At 41.1% G+C, this 18,285-nt stretch overlaps 2 protein-coding genes across 4 annotated transcripts; both read right to left on the reverse strand.

The window, feature by feature from the left end:
- Positions 1 to 504: 504 nt before the first annotated feature.
- sirt6 (sirtuin 6) lies at positions 505 to 10,476 on the reverse strand. The gene is made up of 8 exons (XM_086272588.1): positions 10,259 to 10,476; positions 9,685 to 9,812; positions 7,107 to 7,289; positions 5,757 to 5,816; positions 4,749 to 4,844; positions 4,577 to 4,657; positions 2,545 to 2,668; positions 505 to 2,393 (listed from the first exon to the last, which is right to left on the reverse strand). The coding sequence occupies exons 1-8, from the start codon at positions 10,322 to 10,324 to the stop codon at positions 2,076 to 2,078; spliced, it is 1,056 nt and encodes a 351-aa protein (XP_086128714.1). The 5' UTR covers positions 10,325 to 10,476; the 3' UTR covers positions 505 to 2,075.
- A 1,506-nt stretch (positions 10,477 to 11,982) lies between these two features.
- On the reverse strand, positions 11,983 to 18,208 carry LOC147308578 (ubiquitin-conjugating enzyme E2 R1-like). 3 transcript variants are annotated; one of them, XR_015126048.1, is made up of 6 exons: positions 17,400 to 18,207; positions 17,197 to 17,283; positions 16,622 to 16,719; positions 14,482 to 14,616; positions 13,520 to 13,932; positions 11,983 to 12,964 (listed from the first exon to the last, which is right to left on the reverse strand). XR_015126048.1 is itself a non-coding variant. In XM_086271997.1 (6 exons), exons 2-6 carry the CDS (start codon positions 17,583 to 17,585, stop codon positions 13,722 to 13,724), a joined length of 717 nt encoding a protein of 238 aa, XP_086128123.1. In that variant the 5' UTR covers positions 17,586 to 17,704; positions 17,815 to 18,208; the 3' UTR covers positions 11,983 to 13,721. The 3 variants fall into 3 exon arrangements, 2 of the variants coding, with proteins under 2 accessions (XP_086128123.1, XP_086128122.1); XM_086271997.1 differs by having other exon boundaries at positions 11,983 to 13,932; positions 17,400 to 17,704; positions 17,815 to 18,208; XM_086271996.1 differs by having other exon boundaries at positions 11,983 to 13,932.
- Positions 18,209 to 18,285: the final 77 nt, after the last annotated feature.

The following is an 18,285-nucleotide window of genomic DNA, read 5'->3' on the forward strand; positions in this document are numbered from 1 at the left end:
GCTGCCTTTGCCCTGGGTACAAATCGTCACATCAGGGCTCCGATTCTCTGACCAGCATCCCTGTCACTGAAATCAAGAGGATGAAAAGCTGCTGCTGAAAAAACAACAACTTTCCACTTCCTACCAAACACCAAGGAAACTCTTCACAAGTTTTTTCCTGTTTTGAAGATAACTTCCTGTGTCCCTTCTGTCAGGTCTAACACACCTTCGAAAAGAGGTATCATCATGAAGTTCTGGGAATCCATAAATCAGACTCCACCTAGCTGAGCTCATCTAAGCAAGATCTGTTATTCCTGGTTTAGAAACGCAGGTTTTATTGAACATTAGACCACTTCAACTTGAGTGAAACCAAACTGTCAAGCAAGGTGTGGCTACAAGGTGGATTTGGGTAAATTTAAGTTTTATTGGATTGTATTACTACCTCTCAGAATATTCCTATGCAAACCAGTGAAGTTCCTGACAAACTAAAAAACGTGTGATTAAATTCAGTCCCTTCATGGTTTCAACGTTTTGATTTTTAAGTGGAATCCTGGACCTTTTTGAATGCGTCTCGTTTGCTTTGGTTAAAAAGCTTTTTTAATGTATTTTTTTGCCCTTTGAACTATAAAAATTAAATTTCACTTTCACAGCAAAAAAGGATATTGATTTCATGACACAGGTTACACATGCTCACTAAATTGGACAATGAAAAATTGGAGAAATGTTGCCTGTTGCACTGGTCTCTTAAACATGAGTGAGTTTACTATACCTTGTTGAATCTAAGCCACAGGCAGTTCTGAAGGTAAAAAGAGGTCATGTGGACATCTCTCGAGTAGACATGATTAAAACACATTTAAATAGAGGTAGACAGTGTCTAATGATCCGTTCACATTCAGGCAGTTTAAGTGTATGCCATTGTGTCTGCAGCTGTTGTGTTTTTAGCTTTAACATTTGTTGCTTCTGTGTGTGTCAGATCAAGTGCCTTAATGGACTGAAACAGCCAAGCAGCCACGCGTCTGCCGCAGTAATTATCTACCTTTGCAAACACCTGTGACCCATTACACAAAATGGATATTCTGGCTTCATAAAATAGAGAAGGTAAGTGCAATCCAGATGCAGCACCAATTTGACTTAGGTGGGGGTGGGAAAAAAAAACAGATGTTCTTCTCTCCTTTCGTCACTGAGGTCATTTCTGCCATAGACCTTATAACAGCATTCATTCATAAAGCAGCGATACACAATTAGAGAGAATCTGAACATTACTAAAGTGTTGAAATGTTGACCTCAGAGGTGTAAAATCACAGCAAACACAATTAGTCACACACTATCCCAGCACAGCACAGCTTAGTCCAGGTTCTCTCAAATGCTGATCTCCACTAAGCAACACTGTATACAGATTGTTCCACAGATTTTTTGGTGTTTATTGTCAAAACATATACAAACTGTATGAAACAAACAAACAAACTGAGAGCACAGTACTTTTATCCTGAGTTATAAATATTTTCCTAAAAATATACAGCATGATTATGAATCAAAACTGAAATTTCCCTCAACTCAAAGTAGATACTTGTTATTCATATTTTCTAAATGCTTGCTTGCTTTCTCCTTTTCATTATCTACTGAACTAAAGAGTCTTTAGAGACAAGGTCTCCAGGGATGAGATCTGGAGCACATGGCTATGAATAAAGCTTTAATATGGTGCAGCTATCTTACAAACCTGATTAAAACTATATTTGTCATGAAGTGTTCCAGATCTCATCTCATTATCCCACCTGCAACAGCCCTGCTCTCCAACTAAAGCAAAACACCTTGTTGCCCGAGATGCCCCATACTGTGGCAGGAGGAACTTTTACATCCTCTCTGTAACTCAAGAGTTCGTTCAGGCTCGAGCTGCATCAGTTTCACATCGCCGCTTAACATGACAGCAAGGGGAGTGTCAGAAATCTCTGATTAAAAAACCCACTACAGCACTAGAAAAGTCTTTGTTCCAGATGAGAAGAAGCTCTGACCTCCGTGAAACAGCTCAAATCACCTTCGGCTGTGAGGTTCTGTTGTGGACGGGTTTGTGGCGTGCTTTTCAGAAAGAGCACCTGAGGCTATTTCTCTTCATTTATCTCCACTGGGAGGTCCGCTCTCTCCCTCTTTACTGAAACTGTCTCCTCCTTAACGCTTCCATCGTCCGTTAGCTGTGAAGCTTCTCTTTTCCTCTCCTCCTTAACAAAGTTCTTTTCCACCTTTTCCTTCGCAGTAACTCCACGCGGTGGTTTGACATCGGCGGTGGTCTCAGTGGTAGCTGTGGAGCTCTCGCAGACAGTTGGTCCATCCCACTTTGGGATTTCCAGTCCCAGCAGCTCCATCAGCTGTTTCATGACGTCGTCCACATAACCATGGATACGCAGGTGTGCATGCTTGTCCTGCACTCACAGAAAATTGCAGCCATTGAGGTAATGGTTGATAATAATCAGTGTTTTTTCCAGCATTTACACAAATCACTCAACACTTCAAAGGTAAATAATTACACGTGCATGCGTTTGTATGTGTTGGTGTTGCATACATGACACTCACGTGTTTGGTCGGCTGCAGGTTGACAATAACCAGTTTGCCACCCTTGCGCTTGGTGAGGAGTGGGAGGTCTCCACTGGGTTTGATCTGCAGGGACGTGCCCAGAGTCAGAGCCAGGTCCGCTCGTCTAAAGAGGACGACGCCACACACAAACCAGTTCTTCATCATTCGTACATAATTGATGCAATCTATATATCCAATAGATTATCTTACAGTGTTAAATTGCATTATTCATTTATTTAGGTGTCATTTCTTGCAGTGGCACCACCTGACTTTTACTTTATGCTCTCCCTGTGCCGGGGCTAATTCTCTCCAACTACTCCAGATTCCTCCCACAGTCCACAGACATGCAAGTTAGTGGGGTTAGGTTACTGGTGATTCTAAATGGGCCATAAGTGTGAATACGAGTGTGAATAGTTGTCTGTATCTCCGTGTCAGCCTTGCAAACTGTCCAGGGTGTACCCCAGCTCGCAGCTGGGATAGGCTCCAGCTGTCCCGCAACCCCGAATTGGATAACCAGAAGAAGACGGATGGCTGAAAACCGCTCCACAGTTTTTTACTTTAAATTTATTATCATTTGAACAGCATTTTTAGTCGTCCAAATCTGTTCATTCAACAGGCAGCTAAGGCACCTGACATTGTTAAAGAATATATATTTGAATGCAATGAAAATCTATTCAATTAAAAATAAGTTTTATAGAATAAACTCCACAATGTCATAAAATGAATGAACAGAAACTATACACCTCGATAAAATGTCACGTCTTTGGCCCGTGTATATATACGTTTGTATCTGTCAGTAAAAAGGCAGTTAAAGCTCATTTATCCTGGCTGAAACTGAATGAATGGCAAGGTCAGCTTCAAGGCACTTTCTATGTCAGCCAGTCAAGGTACAGCGCGTGAGTTACTCTTCAGACTACAGCTTTTGCAATTTGATTCTATAACATACTTGTGCTGTTTGTTGTTATAAATAGCAAATTAGCTTCTGCGTTATGGTACGAAAAATGTCTTCTTTTTTTTTTTTTTAAAGCCACACTGAGCGTTTCCAGTGAGCGTTCACTATGAATTCTAATCAGTTTGTTCTAACTTTGAAGAAATCCGCTCAAGGCTGTCAAGAGATATTGTGTTCATATGTGAGAAGCAGTCCAAACCAAACACACAGTCCCTCCCTCTGGCCTCGGCTGTTACAGTCACAAAGGCAAAAATGGCAAACAAATAAATAAAACAGATACTAAAACAGATACTTAGTGTATGCAGCTCCAATCCTAAACCACAAATAAAATAAACACAACTAAAGCCAGAAATCAAATTTCAGTATATACAGTCTGATCACACGCAACACTTCCAGCTGTGCAATGAACACATGCTGAACTCCTGCACTGTGCTGTCCCCTGCTCGCTTGAGCTCAGACAAATTTGGTCGTTTTCATCTTCAAACCGGTGCAACGGACGGATTCCCAGGTCTGCGCCCGGACAAATCCACTGCATGAACTGCAGCTAAACCTCACATTGATTACAGCTCGGTAATTTTTCACCTTTTTCCGCTGCCATGAACACATAATTCAGAGTTCAATGGTCAGAGCTCCAAATCTCCCCTTTGTACTTTAGTTAGTAATAATACATCCATTACAAACGGCGCATCAAGGTGACACATAAGCAATAAGAGGGTTTTTTTGTTGCAGAGGGAAAGAATGCAAATGTTCACACTCCAGAGGAAAATGGGGACATCAAAGCGCACTGCAATGCATATATAATCCCTAAAAAGGTTTTCAAATAAGGTCTTCTTTGCATGTCAGGATCAATAGCAGAGCCACAGAAGGCTAAAGCAAATCAAACAGTTTCCACATTTTTCAGTTCACAGGATGTGTTTGAACTGCTTTCGCTTTATATTGAGAAAAAAAACCCAGACATGTCAGAGGAACTCTGACAGAAAAGAGCATACATTTTCTGTTTCCGCCTTATCAAAGCAGATGGTTAAACAAAGAACATCTACAATATAAAGTAAAAAAAGGAGTTCAAACTACTGCACCTCTCACCTGCTTGCGTCATCTGCTTTGTTCAGATCTCTGTCAGGAAGAGCATCCTCCCAGTCAAGTATAGTGCTGATCAGCTTCCCTCTTTAGTATTAAGGAAACACAAAGGAAATAATAAATCAACAATGACTCACTTTTCGAGTCTTTAAAATGCACAAGCCTACGCATGTGTCACCTGCACGCTCTGAGCCCCCTGGATCGTACCACCTCACAGTAGCGTCCTGTCGGTTTCAGGCCCATCACACCGATCACCTTTTCTCGGACGTACTGCCTGGAAAACCAACAAGAATTCCATTTAATTCTCAGTGCGTCCACAGCAGCTTTACATGAATTACAAGAAAGAAGATCAAGCTGCTCCCAAGGCATCAAAGCAAGGTCTAATTTTACACAAAGCCTGACACTCAGTGGCTACTTCAAACCACACGTCTTTTAGACCTAAACGGTGGACTTTCCAAAAAGGTTCTCTAAAGATTTCAGGGATTTAACCACATCATGAAACTCTCGCAGACCTGTTTAAACATGCATTAATTCTCAAGCCCCTTTTTTTCCACCTAATCCCGGCGGTAATCTAACAACTTTGAAGGTCACTGGAACAAAGTAAAGTCACTGCAATGTTACTGAGAGCATTTGGAGATAGTGAGTGTGGATTAAGCTGCTGCGGTCCTGCTCTTTCCAGATTCATTTCACATTAGGATCCCTTACGTGTGCAGGGGGAACCACTCCTTACATTTACGTCTTTGAGTGTTGCCAGTTTTTGTTTTTACCTGCTGGAAGTGGAAACCAGCATGGGGTTTCTACTGCTGCGGGGCATCTGCTTCAGGGCTCTTCTGAGCAACTATCTGTGTACTTATGGAACTCCTCTGAATACATAAAGAGGAATACTACCACGGCATGTTTTGATCAACACATTACCCATGTAGATTGTGTGCAAATTCCAGGAGGGAGATGGTAGAAAGTCCATTGTGACCGTAGGAAATGTAAGGTGCAGGACTCCTTGGATACGTGCATTCTTAAGCAGTAAACATAAACAGATCCTCTTATTTGCATGCTTTACGCACTATGTGGCAGCCTTGTGCTTTGCTGCTGGTACTGCCAAACAAGCGCCTAATGAAATGTGAATTCAATGTAAGACAAGCTGTTTTTATCAAAATGTAACTTTTTGTGTTTGTGTGCATGCACATACCTGCCACACTTCTCACACTCCTCCACAAACATGTTCCCATGAAGCTCTGATAACAAATCCCTGACAGAGAGAGGCAGATGGTATTCGTGTTATTCACCGTCGCCAACGCAGATATAACTTTTTGGTGCCAGAACTGAAACTAAATAACCACCAATGTTATAAAATACTTTTTAAAGTAGGTTCGTTAACTGAGGTTTCACTGCCTCTACACCCATATGAACCTGAGCGACATCCTGGCTTCAACTCTTCCGGGAAGGCTTTCCACGAGGTTTAAGAGTGCTTATGGAAATTTTTTGGCATTTTTCCTAAAGTGCATTTGTGAGGTCAGACACTGATGTTGGAAGAGAAGGCCTGGCTTGCAGTCTCCGCTCTAATTCATCCAAGGGTGTCCTATTGGTTTGACGTCAGGACTCTGTGTAGGTGGGTCAAATTTTTCCACACCAAACTCGCTCATGTGGGCCCCCCCCACACCATGATGCATGCTGGGTGCTGTTTTTTTATACACCTGTGGCAATGGATTAAATGATTTGAATGGCTGAGTAAATGCTTCTGCCAATATAGTGTAATAAAAACCTGTGAATATTTCAGCCAAATACCACCGATTCATGGCCTGTTACCGTACATAACATCCAACAAAGGCTATTTCGACCCAGGAAAAACCCTGTAATGTGAGGACACTACAGCTCAACTTTTTCTCTATCCTTCTTTTCAACTTGGACTCTTATAAATATTCTGAGCACTCATATTAGTTTCTGAGCATCACCTGGCACCTGTGCCGATTAGGCCCAACTGGTTTCCTTCGCCAGCTTAATTATTTCCTCAGAGAACCACCGCTACGCTTCCTGGTCTCATTTAAAAAACCTGACCGAGGGTGGAGGAAGGCTTAGAAAAAACCCCCGAAAAAAAACCCCCGGCTTCCAGGGAAAGCAAGCCTTCCAATATGCATAAAGGCTGGATGTATGTGCTGAATTAAAAATAGGACTCCTGGCCTTGGGTTAGTCCAACATGGCTGTGTAACCCAGACTCAGACCAAACATTTTCCATTGCACTGAAAATTATTTCAAGCTATTCACCGCAGCTGTTATCACACAGCAGCAGCTTCAAAATTTACACAATGAGTCACATGTGGGAATGAATTGATATGATTGGGGGAAAACAACAGTAATGTGGTTGCTGCATGCATTTCATAAACAAGTCAGGCTGAAAGCTAAAGAGCTACTTTACACCTCCTCCATTCATTCTGCTTCAGCTCCAAAGCATTCATCGTGAAAGTTAGTGATATTCTTAAGATCTGACATATACTGTATAGTCGCATATAGAGAATAGCAATGTCTCTACGATTTAAATTACCTGGGGAAGCCTGATCGCACATGCAGGCCATCCACATTCTGGCTGATGAGATATTTGAGGTACCCTGCCCTCTGCAGTCCCAGGAGAGCCATGTGAGTGAAGCTTGGGCGAGCATCTTCAAATGTAGTATCAAAATGAGGTGACTCACCCTTTTCTTCAAGAGTCCACACACCCTTGGGACCCCTGAAAGAAAATAAAGATTAGAGAGGAAAACTTTTGTTGACTATGTGGATGATGTTCAATGTGAAATTGTTCCGTTTCTGCTCCTGTGATTATCTGTCAGTTGTGGATGTCTGAATGGTTGGATGAACACAGTGGTACACTCGCTGCTGGAGCTGTCTAACACCGTGACAGTTGCCAAGTTACTCTGAGGGCATGCAACTTATCATTAAGCATCAGACGATAGAGCGCATCCTACAAATCCAAAAAGACAACCACATGTCTCATCTTTTGCTCTCAGCTTGGACTTTAAAAACCCCGTCTTTCAGCCGACCGGCTCAAAGCCTCATCGGCAGTGAGGGAGTGATGCGTGCATCGCATACAACACCCTAATCACCCCGTGAACGATGCTGCGCGACATTAGTCTGTGAAGCTGTTACATTTACGTATTAAGGTGTCAGTAACAGTAACTTAATGAGCTGAATTTCTTCTGATCTGGAGTACGTGTGTTTATGTGTGTCTGAGCAGCAGAGGGAACACAGTTTGCATTTGTGAGCTTTATGTGTATGTTTTAATCTTGGCTCTAATGATAAACCCTCCAAGGTCAACTCCACCTGGCTGACAGGCGAAGCAATGAAATATTAATTTGCCTTCACATCCGAGTATTTATGCGTTTGTGTGAATTCACATAATCTATAGTACAACTGAATGACTACAATGAAGACCTCTATCCGCTCCACATCTCTGCATTCGGGAGGCAAACATTTGCCACAGTACCAAAGACAATCTAAGTAGACAATAGAAGTATTTTCCATTATATTTTCAGTGCGTGTTACACAGTGCTAGACCTTATGTGAAGTAAGCAAGCACCACCCTCCTCTGCTCAAATCACGGTACTACAAGAGAAACAGGAGAATAAGCCGAGAGGTGCTTGTTACATCTCCCAAAATACCAAAAAGATATCAGAAATGCTCAGCTCACAGTGAATAGATTGATTCTTATATAGCGCTTTCTATTCTCCCAACATGCCTCATTTACACAAGCACTTTTTTCCCCTTATGCTTAAGCGCTTACTTACATTGGAGACCAATTTGGGGTTAGGATCTTGCCAAAGAATATTTGGCATGCAGACTGGAGCGGCCAGGGATCGAACCACCAACCTACTAATTGGTAGATGACCTTCTCTATCTCCTGACCTCTCCGACTTTCAAGAACAAGGTTCAAAGACAATCAAATATTGTCGTAGTCCTGACTTAATTGGACTCAACACAGGAAACCTCACCCGGCCCAGACATGGAAGGGATTGACAGCTTGATAGCTATTTCTGGATCCTGTGGGTGGTGGTGCATGGCTGTTCTTAGTTGGTGGAGCTCATGACTGCACAACACAGCTTTTCTGCACACAGTAACAATTTCTGTAGCTATGATATTTGATGATGCTAATATGTGCTAATCATAAGAGAACAATTAAACAAATTAAAAACAAACAAACAATCAGAATCATTCATTTGTGCTGCCTATTAAATTTCATGACTTCACTCTTTAAGGTCAATTAAAGCATAAAATTTCCATCTGAAAAATATTCAGTGACAAAACCGTGAAGCAACACTGGCCAACTTCGGGCTCAAAGGATAAAACACACTTGGAAGATTTTATCATTAAGCAACAGTGAGGTTTTACTGCCAGTTTTAATCACTGCTGATCAAAACTCTAAATTAACAGCATTATAATAATCGGAATGAATCGGTAACACTGACTTTTTTTAAACTGATAAAATTTCTTAACTGCAACTCAGATTTCATAAAATCAAAACAATCAGATGCTACATATATTTTAATTAACAACTAGGCGGCATCTTCTGTGGATACTGCATCTATCACAATGGCATAGATTCACAGTAGAAGAGTCTTGGTGGAAAAACATCTGGTGCATCATTAAAATCAAAGCATGTGACTGCAAATTTTTTGATTTGCTCTGCTGCCATTAAATTCAAAATTAGCTAATATTTTACGCGAAGTAGTAAAATGTCTGAATTTAAACACTTTAACTGTTTCCTTTTCTGTTGTGAAAAAAATGTGGGTTTATGAGATTTGCAAATAATTAGACTGTGTTTTTAATTCACATTTTACTCAGTGTCCCAACTGTATCATCTGCCAAGGTGATGATGGTGATGATTTTGACCTGCTGTAAGAAAAGAACTTCCCAAATCTGAGATAAATTAAGTATGTCTTGTGTTTTCTTTTCTTAAGATTTGGGCTCCAGAAAACAAACATAATATTTGTTTTTGTTGGAACTGTATTTCCTTCTTTGCACTTCTAAAAGAAAATGTAACTTGGCCTAGAGGTGCACAATCTATGCAAAAAACTGCACGTCAACATAAAAAAACAACAACAAAAAAAACACTTTTGTTCTTGTCTCACCTGAAGTCGGGGATACCTGCCGAGGTGCTGATCCCAGCTCCCGAGTGGACAACCAAGTACTGAGATTCTTTAATCAGCTGAGCTAGAGTTTCCACCTTGGCCTTCAGCTCCTCAGGATTATCAAAGTGCTGCAGCAGAAGAGAAAAACGCGACTTCAAGAGCTGACCGAGAGCCACATTCAAATCAAATTACAATGAATAAGTCTGTTTGACAAAAGGTACAAGCACACAGCTGTAACACAGTTTATTACAGCTCAGCACTGATTTAAAAGAAACACTGACAGTTTTGAAGTACTGGTATTTGTGACTCCTCTAACCCCCTCCCCTTGTAGCTTTCAGATCTATACGTGTGTGCTGAAGATAGTATCAGTATACGATCTGTGCACTTCCTAATAAAATACGTATAACTAATGTGATATTACTCGTGGATTATTATCCGATGCTTGGAGACAAACAGAAGCTCTTCGTGTTACTTTCGGATGTTGCCGTTTTTAAAGACCAAGCTCTCCAAACGTACTATGCGACAAACGTCCGCGGCTAACCTGCTAGCTACCTGCTCTTAAAGCTTCAATTACCTCAGGAAGTCCGCAGACACCTTTGTTTGCGTACGGCGTGAGTCCAGCTGCATAATTCACAGACATGGCTGCAGACGGTAGTGTACTTTTGTTTTTTTTTCTTTAATAAAATTAGTCGTGTTTTGTCCGGGCGGCGAAAATTTACCAAGCGATAGTTACGATGACGACATCAAAAAGCGACTGGGTGATGCTGCATTCAAGGACTTTGGGAAATTAAGACTTCACCTCTGTGTTCAGAAGACGTTCCACATTGAACCTCCAAGTTGTTACATATATACCAACGGATGCTAAAGGTCTCTTAATAAATTAAAGTTAATAAACAAAATGATGGATATCTTAAGAAATAAACAAATTTTTTGTAATAAATTATCTTGAGTTAACATTATTATTTGAAAATCATTTTAATAGCACTACATTGTGAATGAAGACTGTTTTATAGATACAATTCCCCGTCACTTTATTAGGCGCGCCACAGAGCTCCTTAATGGAAAGATCTAAGCAGCCAATTATATGGCAGTAGCTCAGTCCATTTATTTGTGCAGACATGGTCAAGACAACCTCCTGAAGTTCATACTGAGGATCAGAATGAGAAAGAAAAGTGATTTAGGGACTCTGAACGTAACAGTTGTTGGTTCTAGATGAGCTGGTCCTGGGATTTTACCCCACAACCATCTCTACAGTTTATAGAGTATAGTCAGAAAAAGAGAAAATATCAAGTGAGGCAACAGTAACTAACTTTAAAAAAAAAAAAAAAAAAAAAAAAAAAAAGCAATGTGAATGCAGAAAATGTGAAGATTTTGCCTGAAATGCTTAAAAATATTTGAAATATTCAAAGCAGTTTCTGATTGGTGTCAGCTTGTGTGCCTGCTTGTTTCTATACCACTCAGTCTGCTTATATCACTGTGTTTTACAGTCATGTCTAAATCTGCTGAGTTTGATTCCCACCAATCAGGCGAATAGATGAAAGTTACAAAAAAGAAAAGCATAAGCATACGTCTCCAGAAAAAGTTTTGGTACTATAACTGTTTCTGTAGCACAAAGTACGCAGAAGTGCACAAAATAAGAATAACATAATAAACTAGAAATAAATAAAAATATATCTTCACATTGAGAGCTGCTGCACACAGCTTGTGAAGCAAACGGTGCAGTTTATTGTGAAATCAGTGGATAATAATGGAAATAACATGACAGTCAGACCCACATGCTCCAACATGAAACCTGTAAATGGTAAATGGCCTGTATTTGTATAGCGCTTTACTAGTCCCTAAGGACCCCAAAGTGCTTTACACGTTCAGTAATCCACCCATTCACACACATTCACACACTGGTGATGGCAAGCTACATTGTAGCCACAGCCACCCTGGGGCGCACTGACAGAGGAGAGGTTGCCGGACACTGGCGCCACTGGGCCCTCTGACCACCACCAAGAGTCTTGCCCAAGGACACAACAACCGAGACTGTCCAAGCCGGGGCTCGAACCAGCAACCTTCTGATTACAAGGTGAACTCCCAACTCTTGAGCCACAATCGCCCCAATTATGTATTAAGGAATCAAGAAGAAAAAGCAGCCTTTACCTTATAGTAACCTTTTTTACAAATAGCTATGCAGCTTTGCTAATAATAAAACCAAAATATCAAAAATTCTTAAAATACAAAAAGTAACCCGCTTAAATGCAGGCATACAAATCAAGTGAAACAGAAGAAAAAGCTCTGTGGGTCTTTTTTTCTTCCAAATAAATCTTTATTTTTTCAGTTTTTAAATAGCTGAAAAATAAAAAAAATACACAGGTGAATAAAACAACATAGTAATCATTCATACAGCTATATGTGCATATCTGTCACGGTTCCTGTTAAAGATGCAAACCAACACTGAAGACCACCGAAAGAGGAAAATAGTTACTTTTTCTCAATTGTTGTGTCACATGTAATTCATTATCCTGAGAAATTCAGTATGACTTCCCAATTTAATTAAAACAATCAATATTGCTGATGAAAAGGTTCACACAGAGCACACCCACACACACACAGAAGAAAAAGAAAAAAGTCCAATCTCAACTAAGACAGAATAGCAATGGAAGAATAAAACATGATGGTCTTGTTCACTTCCGAGGACTGGCAGGAGAAAAAAAGAAAAGAAAGAACCTTGTTGAGAAGTGTGGGATCATAGATTATGAGACAATACCTACAATTGTTTCTGTCAATCAAACCTAATAATCTCGTCATCACATAACTCATTCTCAAGCAAAAAACAAAAAAAACAAAACACAGGCATAACATCTATCTGAAGAAAACAGTAAAATGAAAACAAGCTTGCAAGAGAGAACACAAAGAGCAAACAGAGTGCGACAAACAGTTACCAAATGTTTTGGGCTTTCTTTAAAACACACTTCTTTTGGTCTTTGGGTCAAGTGGGGCCCATCAGCGAGTGACCTCCCCCGAGGAGAAATGCAATTCTGATCAATAATTAGCTCCGCCCCAACAACTCCCTGGTGATCATCCTACACAACTCTTAATCTGAACTACTTCAAATAACACAACCCTACACTTAAAATGACAGGAGAAATACATCCAACAGTAACCAGAAGAAAACACGGCAAAGATCAACTTCATGTTAGGAAAAAAAACAGAAAAAAAAAGTTCACGTGAGGATTTGACCTTCCGATTGAGCCAGCCGGTCCTCCGGGCAGAGAGTCCTTGTTGTTGAAGTCTTTGTCATCACACGGATCATGACGTAGATAAACGGTCCACCAGTAAAAGAGACAAAAAGCTTTGAAAAGAAGTTCCGGCATGCACAGGAACTTTGAAAACATCGTCATGTGACAATTAAGGTCTTGTCCTATCAAAGCGGATCAGACTGTGACACTTGGAGAGGGGAGAAAAAAGACAAACAAACCCAAAAACAAAACAAAAAACAGAATATTTGCAGCACAGCAAACGTGCTGTTTGAAGTCCTCAATCTTCTGTTCATCACTGTGACCAACTAGCAGTGAGCAATAACCAGTTACAATTAGGGAAAGAAAGATATGCAAAAGACAGGCTGAGAAATGTTTGGAAGTGTTTGCACCAGTGCAAATGTTGCTATTGTTGACAGTTGGGTTTTTTGTTTGTTTTTTTAACCCCACAACACCTTACACTATACATGGGACTGAGAAACTCGGCAGGGTATGTGAGAGTTATGTTTTTTTATTTTCTTTAAAGTAAGGATTTAGGTGATGATAAAAACTGAAGAAACTGGTGACTTTTGTGCTGGTGCAAATCTTACCAGGTCAGAGCCTTCCTCAGCAAGGCATCAATTTCAACCTCCAAGACGCATTCAGAGGCGAGAGGAAAAAAGCTCTGTGTTGGTTTAGAGGAGGGAAGCTTCCAATCTTTCCTGGTTGTAAACCTAGAATATCTGGCAACCCGGGCAGAGAGAGGAAGGGTAGCACACGTCAGCTAAGATCGGGGTGCCGGAAAAAAGCGTGTCAGGACTCCTCATTGCCTGAGTCGTCTTCGTCATAGCAACAGTCGCCATCCTCGCCTTCCACGTCGTCTTCGTCGTAGCAATAGTCATAGAAGAGGTCGGAGCCTTCGTCGGGGGCTGGGGCGCGTGTGCGGACGCAGTACTCCGCCAGCGTAGTGGGCACTTTCACGCCATCGCGCTCAGCTTCAGCCTTGGTAGCCAACACTTGTTTTCTGAGGGGAGATCGAGTGGCGTCATTACAAACAGCTGGAGATTTACTATCATTTTCTGTCTTTCCATAAAAGATCAAAGAAATCTGAAGAAAAGTTCCCACCTTATCCGCCAACAGTCAGCTGATCTTTTGCTACATGAATGAAGCTGTGCAAAATTTTACCTTTATGCTATCAATATTTTACAAGTACAGAGTCCACACACCCACAACAGTCATCTGGTTAGGTCGCCTCCGAGGTACTTCCCTCTGGAGGTTTTTTTTTGGAGTGAACTCCAGCTTTGAACATTCAAGATTTTTATTTTCTGAACACATTTATTCCCAGAAGAATGGCGGTTCACCAAGTTTTAATAATGCACTGGACAGTTTTAGCTGTTTCAACAATCACTACATCTGTATTTCTCTGCTTGATGCAAGGCATTAGTTTGACCCTCTGAATCAGTAAAATCTTCTCTACAACTACAGGATACATCTGACATGAAATGACTTTTGTTTTGCACAGCGAGTGAGTTTACACCATTTCTTTTAACTGTGAATCATGCAAACTGTTTACCTGATGATCTCCACATACTCCCGGTCTTTGCCTTTGCTGTCTCTCCATTTGCGGTACATGACAGACGCGTCCACATTGGCAGGAGAAAAGGTGTTGGGTTCATTCAGCAGTGAGATCACACTCAGCAGAATGGTCCTGGAAGCAAACACAAAGGTGGCAGTCAGCGTGGCATCTACTGCAGGACACGAACACACAAGTTATGGGAATTAAAACAAAAAGAAAAAAAAAAAAAGGAACTAATTTCTACTTTCTCCCTTATGTTAATTTTTTAAAACACATTTTATTTTAGACTTGGGTGAATTTAGAAATTTGGATAAAGAGTCTCCAATTATGGATATAATGCTAATTATTCTGGCAGATAGATTATTTTAAACTTTTCAAAAATGCTGTAAATGACAGTGAGGTAACTTGCACTGGATAAAACAATGAGCAACTAGAACACTGGACTGTTTTGATTAAAACAGACCTCTCTACGCCTTTGTAAATCTTATTAAAACAAGGTTGAGGAGGATTGTTGTCCTAAGACAGGGATCAGCAATCTTTAACACCAAAAGAGCCATTTGGACCCGGTTTCCACGCAAAAGAAAACACTGGGAGCCACAAATACTTTTTGACATCTAAAATGAAGATAACACTGTATATATTGTTTTTTACCTTTATACTTTGTGTGAACAACTAAGGTGTGTTGCTTATGAAATCCATGAAGTGCTACAGCAAAAACTAAATTTTATTTATGTAATTAACACATTTTGAACTCTTAAAGAAATATAACAAAAGGAAAGACACCCAGCTGAACTAAAATGATCCATGTAGCAAACAAAAACTGTAAGCCGCCACCCTTATATCGCCTTTGGGTTTTTTGAGCCTTGACCTGACTTTTAAAAAAAATTATTGGGAAAAAAAGCACTATGTTGCTAAAAAAAAGAAAGAAATAGATATTTACAATATTCTGCCTAAATATGTATTTTACCTGGTTAATGTGTGTGGCGGGGCGTGGTCTGCAGCGCCGCTGCAGGGGAGGCGGACGCACCTGAGCGGCACCCGCAATCACGCCTCGCCGATTTAACGTCTGTGCTCTCTATGCTGTTGTTGGTGTGTGTCGAACTGTGAGCTGAAAAGCTGCAGCCATCTGTGTGCGTACAGCAACCATGTGTGAAAAGTGGTCAATAAAGAGATGCTGAAAAGCATGTTCATGCAAACATCGTCAGGTCTGTCGTGGTATGTTTACAATGGGACTTCTGCTCCTGAACCTCTGCGCACAGCGTCTGCAAATCGGGGCTGTACGAAGTCACTTTCATCTTTACGCAAGACTGTAAGCTGTCATCTGTGAGGCGTGAGCGGAGTTTGTTTTAACATAGTTCACGGTGGAGAATAGCTGCTGACATAATGTGGATCCGAAGATCCATAATTGGCCTATCTGGGGTTGAAAGTCTCGATAAATGCACGGCGTTTCTGCGGGTATACCGGCTTCCGCGAGTGTGACGCTTATTTTGAGCGATGAAGAAATAATAGAATATAATTTTATTTTTATATTTCAATATCACAATAATCTAACAATTTAGAACTACACGTTAAAAAAAAAAAAAAAAAAAAAAAAACCTAACATAAATAAAATACACTTCAGCCAAATACTTCAAATTTATTTTCCCAAACCACGCAGTGCCGCACTATAAGGACTAAAGAACCGCATGTGGCTCCGGAGCCGCAGGTTGCCGACCCCTGTCCGAAGACAACAACGTAAAACAACACTAAGATTGTCACTGAATGTTCAGCATGTTCAGAAATGGTGACTTTTGTATTTTTGTGTAATAACTTGTGCTCTGAAAGCAATGCATGATAATGTACTTCTACTATAATAAAACAGTATAAAGGAGGATATCTTCCTCTTCCTACTGAATGATAATGCCTCCATACTGCAAAAAACAACAGGCGACTCAAACTGCTTTAACTAGCAAGGTGTATAATACATTGAATGCCCACATATGGATTCAGTTTCTAGATACAAGTAAAAAGAAGCCAATGAAGATGAATGTCATGTGATAAGACTCTGACTCAGGTAAATTATTGAAGTGGCTGACACAGAACAAAGACGGGAGGTACCCAAGAAAGGAGAGACATGAGATAATGAGGGAGTGCTAACCGGACGTTCTGGGTGGGATTCCATCTCTCTGAAGGCAGCTCTCCGCTCTGTGGGTCGTCCACTGGAGGGTGCAGTATAGAAATACACACATCTCCATTCTAAAAGACACAGAGGGGAAAGAAAGCTCCTTCAAATGTGATTAAGTCAAGTTTTAGTTATAGAGCACTTTTTTAAAAAACAAGAATCTGATAAAGTCCTGTATAAAAATACTAAACACACCACACAAAATATAAATAATAAAAAAAAATAAAATAAAAAAAAAAGCCAATCCCCCGCTACGGAGAGATTATGGAGATTGACTACCTGATGTTTTCAGCTGGGTTGAACACCTTAAGGTTGCTGGCAGTCAATTAACTGCCAGCAACCTTAAGGGAACATGTGTCAGCAGCTCAGATATGTATGGTGGCGCTGATCCATTAAAGGCTTCAAAAACAAACAAACACATTTTTTTAATGGGTCTAATGGGCCCCATGATGCAAGTGGTATTTGATCATATGAATCATGAGGCAAGCCTAGGACAGCTGCTCCCATCACAAACAGCAGTGGGAGGGCATTCAAGTATGTCAAGTTGTTACCTCATAGATGTTGGGGTGCCACATCTTGGTGAGGAAGCGGAAAGCCGGAGGGGAGTAAGGGTAGTCTAGAGGAAACTTGATTCGAGCCTAGGACAAAAAGAGACCTTTGGGGCTTGAATTGTGTGGCAATCTTTATTCATTCAGTAAAGCCTGTGTATTGTATTACATTAAGTGAAGTAATCACACCACTTTGGCTTTCTTACCTTAAAATATCCCCCTTCATAGTGAGTGTTTGGTGGTCCAAAAATGGCCACTTCCCAGTTGTATAAATCAGCCTCGTCCACCAGTGTTATTTTGAATCCCTCCACGGGCTCCTCCTGAAGGCTCTTCAGTTCCAGCATGAGTGCTTTCTGTGAACTGGCTACATGAGGGGCGTCGGGTTGCGCCATAATGTTGTTGTTGGTGGTGGTCTGGGTGGCTGTCGGGATATTCTGGAGTGAACAGCGGACAGTTTCCTTCTGTTCACGCGAACACGGCAAAGTTAGCCTAATAAGCCAAGCAGCCTACCCTGAAAACAACAACAGTACCGAGACAATAAAACAGGCCAAACGTGTCAGGCTGTGCTCGAGCCAAACAAAGGTGGCGTTGATCTGTCCCCGAAACAGAGAAATTATTTACCAATGTCAACACTCAGAGAAATCTGCAACTGACCAACCATTGTGTCAGACCCGCGCCTCCAGCTTTAGCTGATCTACCTGGCAGAACAGCCGCGGATATAAGCCGTAAATCTACTGATAGCTGTAGGCTAATGGGAGCTAGCTAACAAGCCCTACCTCACCAACCAGATCGAACCGATCCTAGCACGGCGCGAATACTTCCTAACCGCATACAAGAGCCAGGCTAGGACAGAAAACACACCTATATACCCAAACCCATGAATTCTTTACGGCAACAGCCGGAAAATATAGCTCATACGGCCATAAGAGAAGACAGGATAGAGAAGAATGTTGCTGAAAGGAGTCCCCTTTCCTCTACAAACAGGCAATGGCGCCCTGTGATATGCGGGATTTGTAGTCCAATTTCCACCTGTCAACATTATTTTTCCCCTTTAGAGCAGCAAAGAAGGCGTGCCGTGACGCATTCAACTGT

This window comes from Aulonocara sp. 'chitande type north' Nkhata Bay, linkage group LG18, assembly GCF_057382095.1.
Source record: "Aulonocara sp. 'chitande type north' Nkhata Bay isolate Kocher_YH1m ecotype deep benthic linkage group LG18, A_spYH_male_GT1.1, whole genome shotgun sequence".
Lineage (NCBI taxonomy): Eukaryota > Metazoa > Chordata > Actinopteri > Cichliformes > Cichlidae > Aulonocara > Aulonocara sp. 'chitande type north' Nkhata Bay.

Bases quoted from the DNA above. Each gene is read 5' to 3' on its own strand.
- sirt6 (XM_086272588.1), bottom strand. From the start codon at position 10,324: ATGTCTGTGAATTATGCAGCTGGACTCACGCCGTACGCAAACAAAGGT. The intron at 4,658-4,748 runs GTGACACATGCG...TTAATACTAAAG, and splicing joins AGGGGGCTCAGAGCGTGCAG to AGGGAAGCTGATCAGCACTA. The intron at 2,669-4,576 runs GTGAGAGGTGCA...CGTCCTCTTTAG, and splicing joins AAAGCAGATGACGCAAGCAG to ACGAGCGGACCTGGCTCTGA.
- LOC147308578 (XM_086271997.1), bottom strand. From the start codon at position 17,585: ATGGCGCAACCCGACGCCCCTCATGTAGCCAGTTCACAGAAAGCACTC. The intron at 14,617-16,621 runs GTTAGCACTCCC...GTTTGCTTCCAG, and splicing joins AATCCCACCCAGAACGTCCG to GACCATTCTGCTGAGTGTGA. The intron at 13,933-14,481 runs GTAAACAGTTTG...ATCTCCCCTCAG, and splicing joins GAGTATGTGGAGATCATCAG to AAAACAAGTGTTGGCTACCA.